A 6,980-nucleotide genomic window follows, 5' to 3' on the forward strand; every position below is an offset into this window, starting at 1 on the left:
CCATCGTCTTACAGTTTGTGTGTTCACATTTGTCATTCTAACATCAGTTTCGATCAGTAATAGGCCTACTGGATTGGATTGATTTAGAGAAATGGGATTTCAGGGAACAAAGATAATTTTTTCAACGTTCATATTGGTACCTGTTTGCTTTTTGATTATTACCCATGGAGAATTTTGCCGACATAGAGAATGTTATTATCATATGGTGAGCTGAATAGGAGCATGTCATGCCGCAGCTAATTGATGAAATTACATAAAATTTGTTGGAGCTATAATACTCAGACAATAAATGCATCCCCAGCAGTGGTGGGACGGAGCGGTCTAAACATGGGGCGGGGTGCGGATTGCCCCACCCCCGCTGTCTGCACCACTGTTGCTGAACACGGAACTGCTGTTTGCGCTGCGCACCGCTCCATCTCTGCAGACACAAGTGGGAAAGACGTAACGTTACTCTGAAAAGACGAAGACATCATTATTTTGGACTGACTGGTGTTTGTGTTGTCACTAACGTGAGTAACCTTGTAGCTTTCATGCCAAGACAGCTTTCTAAGAAGCTGTGTGTAACCGTTGAAATAGCAACTCCTTTAGCTAATAGTAGACATGTAAGCTAATGTTAATTGTTAGCTTGCTAGCTACCTAGCGTTTTCTGCCCTAAGAAATAATTTGGACTAACGTAACGTTACATTGACAAGCATGTAACATTAACAGTACCAAGTGATACAAAATTAGGACTGGCTTTCACAAAATAGCTAGCTGTATTACAAGTTAACAGACAGCTAAGCGCTAACGTTATGTCACATCATGCAACGAGGTCTTGCGGCTAAAAACAAAACATTGGGGTCCTTGTCAATCACGGAAACAACTATGGGGGTCAGGTATCCGCTCGGGCACATAACTATAACTCCTAAATTACTATAAGCATTATGTTTTTGAGCCCTGTGTATTTGCCACTGTAATGTTACCTAGATAGCTAGGTTAATTAGCTAACTGTTGACGACAGTGTGCCGTGTGAAATGTTGATGTTGTGACCCCGAGTTGGGTCCATACAACGATAATCATATCAGCACATGAAAAAGGCGATGATTGTGTCCTGGGTGCTAATCTGAGTAACGTCAGACATTCGTTAACGTTAAACGGTTAGCTAGCTTGTTATGTAGGTGACAATTGTGAGGAAAAACGTACGATGATTCTCGGACATGCTAGTGTTTTGGTAGCTTCTGCTGAAAGGTTAATCTTTTGCTAACTTTACTTGGGGAAGTTATTAACCTTGCAGGAGGACTCTTCTCTGTACCCTAGGAACAGACCAAACCTAGTTGCCAGTTCTGTTTAATCATGTTGGATTACCAATTTGTGCCACCTTTGCTAATGTACCATTGTTAATCAATCACCTGCAGTACACTTAACTCTTATGTTTATACACTTGATATTCCAGTTGGACAGTGAGAAATAGATAACTAATTTGCGAGTCACCACACTGTCAAAATGGCAGTGTTATTGTCCGTTTCATTGTAATGAATCTTAGAGCAGTCCCAATCAGTGGTTAAATTATCGTTGCCTAAAACTTTTGTCAACTTAAATGAATTAGTCAACTCGTAAGAAAGTTGTCATTTGTCATGAACAAGTCACAGACCTGGCTAAATATTTACGCAATCTGAAAGTTTCCATATAAGTAGGTTAGAAGGTAGAAATGCATTCTTCCTCTGTGCTTCTGGTAGGCCTATGCCAGACCACAATCCCCTCTCACTGTTTATACTGCTCAGAGGCAGAAAACATCCCCAAGTAACAGAAGAACTGTAAAGTTTACTATTGTTTGAGTGGAGTGCATCCCTAGTTTTATCCGAGGGCATAGCACATCATTTTTAGTGCCTTAGGCTGTTGAGGTGACACTGCCCACTTCCTTTTGTTTTTATAGGACACGCTCATCAAAGTACCGCGTAGTGTTTACACAACATAAATATTTACGATTCTCTTGTGTGCATCTCAACATATCACTGCCAGGTGGCGAAGAATATTGTTGACCAAGAGTGATTTTTGATTGACCAGGTCCCAGTGCTTCAACATATAAAGAAACATCAATTATGTATATGTCTATGGTCCAAGTGTACCTTGTCATGGGATTTAAAGGGCTGAATTGAATTGTTTTAAAATTAGGGAAATTAATGTATTTTAACACTTGGCTCACTGTGAACAGATACAATCGAGACATCCATGTTCCGAACATGCTGCCATGTTTTACCAGGTTCAACAGATAAGCAGGTTTGACAGGATGTAAAATATAGGTCTAGTCCTTCTTGGCTGGGATGTGAGTTAATGTTTTGTGGTGTTCAATTTTCTATTCAATTCAAGGGGATTTATTAAAAAGCCAGAGCAATAACAATGTTGCCAAAGCATCAGACAAAAACACAATTATATGTGTGTGTGAGAGAGAAATTTTGAACACAATATAATTTATATTGATAACAATGACTAAAAACCAAAGACATCAAGATTGTAAAAGTTACCTTGACAGCTACAAGTAATTATATAAACTGTTGGATTATGTTATAAATTTGGCAAACTGTTATACTTTTAATGTTGTCCCTTTTTCTTTATGGATGTAGAACAAATGCAATAAATAGTTGAAGCAAGTGACTTGATAAGTGGATACTGTTGTCATGGGCATCGGGCACGTCACTCAGAAGCAGCCTGAGAAAGCTTCATTTAATTAACAAAATGATGTCAATCATTGACCCTTAAAATTTAATTTTTACCGTATTTTAAATACAAGGTCCTCTTCAGTACTCAGTACTGGATAGTACAGATAAGGGAGTTGTAGCTGTAGTTTGGCTCTCTGCTTTTTATTCAAGATAGCTTTCCCAATCCTAGGGTCGCCATCCTGAACTAAAGGTTCTGACAGGCTGATGAGAAGAAATCATTGAGCATTGGTGTGCCTCAGCAGTAAAAAAAAAAAGAAAAGAAAATAAATTTAAAAAAAATCTATTTTCTGTACAAGCTCCAAGTTGCCCGACTGGGGATTTCACAGATCAGGGGTAACTCTCATTTTGAAAATTACTTCATTTCAGCTCAGTTGATGTAGTGTCAGACATGAATTATACTAGCCTAAATGGGCGGTCCTGAGCTGGCAGCTTGAAGTCACAAAGACCAAGAAAAACAATTTTTTATATCTCTGCCTCTTGTATGTTTAGACTTGTCTGTTCTGGCATATGTGTGTACGTTTTTTTGTGGTAGAGATGAAAAAACTCTTTCCAGTTGAACACAACTTTTTTTTTAAGCTGATCTGATATGGGAGAAATTCTAATGTCGTCAGCATTTAAAAAAATGATCAATGATCTCCATGGAGATGGTGTGCATGCATGCTTGCTGTTTACTTCAGTCCCAATTGCCATGGCCTGCCAAACACTCCGATTAGCATATGCCATTTCTTTTTCGGTCTTTATACTGAATCAGTGACAGTTGGTGTCTGAATTGTTAATAGGATATCGACAGGTGGCAGCTTCAGGCCTCAGTGGGATGAACTCCTCTGCCCCATCCGTTTGTGCACACACGGGAGCTACAGATACACACCGGTAGCCCCTTGCTTAATTGTTAATCATCTTTCCACGACACAGATGAATGAAGCAACAGTCTGGTTGAAAATGAAGTTCTGGAGCTTAGCCTCACTGGTGGCAATTTTATCCTTGCTTTGTGTTGTTTATTAATCTGAGGTGTGTGAGGATTCCAGGACATTTATGCATTGACTGTTGGAGGTACAGTTTTGCCTGCGGTGCAGTATGAAGACAAATCCCACCAGTGCACTGCTATTGTTCTAAGCTTTGACTCTCTCGAGATGAGTGAAAAGTTTTTTGAGTTCTCTAAATCCTTACCTAAGACTTCCATGGCTTATGACTTGAGAAGGAATGTGATCAGCACAGTTGTTTCTGTGTGTGCGCTTTTTTGTGATGTTCAGATGATATTTACATTATATAGTTTGAAACACTTTTGTCTTCCTCAGTTTTTCAGTATTTGCAATAACAGAAGCTGAACTATACCATCTACTACCTTTTTTTCTGTCGTCACATGCTGGACAAAATGCTGTAAAACTAAATTGAAGAACATCCTCTAATTCTTGTTCAGTACAGTCCTGTGGTGGTCGTCTTAAGAGTGTCTGCTATTTCACCGTGCCTTATTCTTTTCTCTTTGCAGGATGTTAAGCTTGCGGGCGCTGTCCGCAGTTTCAGTGGGGCTAGTGCAGTTGTCCCGGCGCTACCACAGTGGAGCAGTGCGAGGGTCTGGCCGGAGGAGGCTGATGCTGGCAGCCCTGGCTGGGGTAACTGGTGTCTCTGCTAGTGCTGGGCTGCTCTGGAAAAGGTAAGTCTGGGCCCAGTAATACACCTTTGTGCTTCCATGGAGTACTGAGAAAATAATAATGGCGTTCTAATTCATTTCAAAAATGCTTTATTTTCCCCTCAAGTGGCAATTTGAGGCAAACAAAGAAACACACAAATAATTAATTTATACATATTAAAATAACCAAAGACTGCAAAATATTTTAGTGTAAAGTTTTTGGCTTTTCAAAGTATTACACAAACTTGTTAACCATCACCAAATATAGTGCAAGATTTAGTTTTTGAGCGCCGCTGGCTTTCACCATCTCCGGTGTTGCTTGCAACATAGTCATCTGACTGTTTTCTGGTTTCTTTTGACCTGGATTTTTCTTGTTTTACTACCACATCAAAGATATTGCCATTGCACACCACACTTCAGAGTAGGGGTGGGAATCTCTGGGAACCTCACCGTTTTATTCCGATTCAGATGCCAACATTTCTAAACCGATTATCGAATTTTTTATCGTACATTTCCATGCGTGATTTAAAAAATATACATTTAAATCTGAATTTCTTAGATTTTGACATATATTTGTCACACACAAGTTTTAATGAAATGTTTGGTCTACTGAAGTTTTTTTTTTTTTTTATTCCATGCTTAAGCCTTAAACATGCTTGTGAAAGTCACCTTCTCTCACAGTAGTCTTCCATGTCAGAGGCTCAGTCATGTTTAAAGGTGGAGAATTGGCTTCTTAGAACATGAAACATGAAGTGCTCAGATGTAATGTGCTAAAGTAGATGAACACCCTATACGTGTTTTGCCTAATTATTAAGTCTTATTAGATCATGTGTATACAAAACTTTTTTTTTCTCTCCTTTTGTCCATTTTTGTGTGTATTTTTTTTTTTCCGCTCTCTTGCCTAAACTCTAAGTTGTTGTCCATTATCCCATCCTCTTTCAGTCACTCTGTTTTCTGATTTGTACATGTCTGGAGTTACTATATTTGTTTTTTAGCAATCGATTATTAACTTATTAGCATTGAATCATTCTAGAGAGAATCGCGATGCATTAAGAATCAATTATTCCCCCCCCCCCACACACACAATTCCGAGTGCATGGTCTTGTTTCTTCCTCGAGTCAATTGGTTCTCTTCACACCATGACTTGCAAGCTTCTCTATCTGCCGTGGTCCCCCATTAAATGAACTGTCCTTGATCTACATTGAGTAAACAAGGATTTGCTTGCAGGGCAGTATTTGACCACAGTTTTGGGCTTTTGAGCACACGCCAAATCCGATTCCCCCACATTACACAACTGTTTGGTAAACCACCCCATGAAGTTGCTTACCTGCATTTCTTTTGCCAAGCCAACACCCCAAGAGTGTCGCAACAATTTTATGGCTTACTATTACTAAGGAGGCTGGTGTTTTGTTAATGCCAATTGGTGGAGAAGGTGTTGACCTGAGAGCTCGAAGGAGACAAAATGACTGTGCTGCAGGAAGCAGAGTGATGGATGGTACCTCAGGGTATTTGAGACTGATGGGACGAGACTATTCCAGGCATTCACCCTAGGCTTCATTCTCCTTATGGCTCGTTAAACTGAATTATTCAGTCTACCCTAGACACACCCAGCTATTTATTATCATTATTCCAATTTTTTGTTTATTTAGAAAAATGGTCAAGTGAGAGTTTGCCTTGGTAAACCTCCTCTGTAAGCAAAACACAGCGCAGGACACTCTCTCTTCTTCCCATTCTCTGGTTTAACTGTTTAGCACCAAAGGTATAGTACATACTTAGCTGCAAAACATAGTCAGCTACACACTTTCCCTATTCTACTTTGTACCAGAGCAAAACCCAAAGAGATATTCCTTCGATAAATGGCATAGAAATGTCTTTCAGGTGATGTTTCCAATTGGTTTCTTTGTTGAAAACTAGAGCATATGCAGAGGCTGGGCCTTCCGTCCGACACTCTGAGCAGCCAGGTGGAGAGGGGGTGGATTTCGTGAGGGATGCAGAATCTGAGGCCGAGTCAGAGAAATCGGTGGAGGCCAGCAGTGGAGACGAAGAAGCAAATGAAGGTGGGGAGGGAAAAAAAAAGAAGCCACGCTCTGGATTCCGTGACCGCAAGGTAATCGATAAATATTCAGCCGTTCAGTAAGTCCAGTATTTAATTCACATCTAGAATGGTGTTTTGAAAGCCCTCCCAATCAATGTCCAATATGCAAACTCCAGTATATTTTTGACAGAATATTTTATGAAGAAACACAAAGGTAATCAGCATGCATTGCTGCTGTCATAAACAATAGAAATGTGCCACCCGTTAAAATTTCGTTGCTGTTAATTAGGCAGCCAATGACAAATCCAGACAAGCAGAAGAAGAATAAAGGCTCTTTGATATGATGCCAAATAAACACGGTTTGTATTTCCGCATATTATTGTTGGAGGACCAGGGAGAAGGAAAGAGGAAGACTTTTGAATGTTCGATGCAATTTTTTTCAAAGAAAATGTGATGCAATAGTACAACTGACTTATGCATGTCGATGTAAAAAATGTGCAATCCCTCTTGCCTCAGCAGCAGCCTCAGTCTGCTGAAAGCATGACTCACATCACCAAAAGATTCACTAGTGGGTTGGTAAAAATAGTGTGTGGCTCACTCACTATGTCAAATAAAGAGTCTA

General features: G+C 39.8%; 1 protein-coding gene across 4 annotated transcripts in view; it reads left to right on the top strand.

Annotated features, from left to right (window-relative positions):
- Positions 1–262: 262 nt before the first annotated feature.
- Positions 263–6,980, top strand: part of micu1 (mitochondrial calcium uptake 1) — a 31,834-nt gene continuing 25,116 nt past the window's right edge. For all 4 annotated transcript variants that reach the window (XM_032541088.1, XM_032541089.1, XM_032541090.1 and 1 more), the window contains exons 1-3: positions 263–509; positions 4,183–4,347; positions 6,238–6,430. In XM_032541088.1, the coding sequence (XP_032396979.1) occupies positions 4,184–4,347; positions 6,238–6,430 (357 nt within the window). In that variant the 5' untranslated portion in view covers positions 263–509; position 4,183. The remainder of the gene's footprint in view (positions 510–4,182; positions 4,348–6,237; positions 6,431–6,980) is intronic.

The sequence above is a fragment of the Etheostoma spectabile genome, chromosome 17 (assembly GCF_008692095.1).
Source record: "Etheostoma spectabile isolate EspeVRDwgs_2016 chromosome 17, UIUC_Espe_1.0, whole genome shotgun sequence".
In the NCBI taxonomy this organism is placed as follows: domain Eukaryota; kingdom Metazoa; phylum Chordata; class Actinopteri; order Perciformes; family Percidae; genus Etheostoma; species Etheostoma spectabile.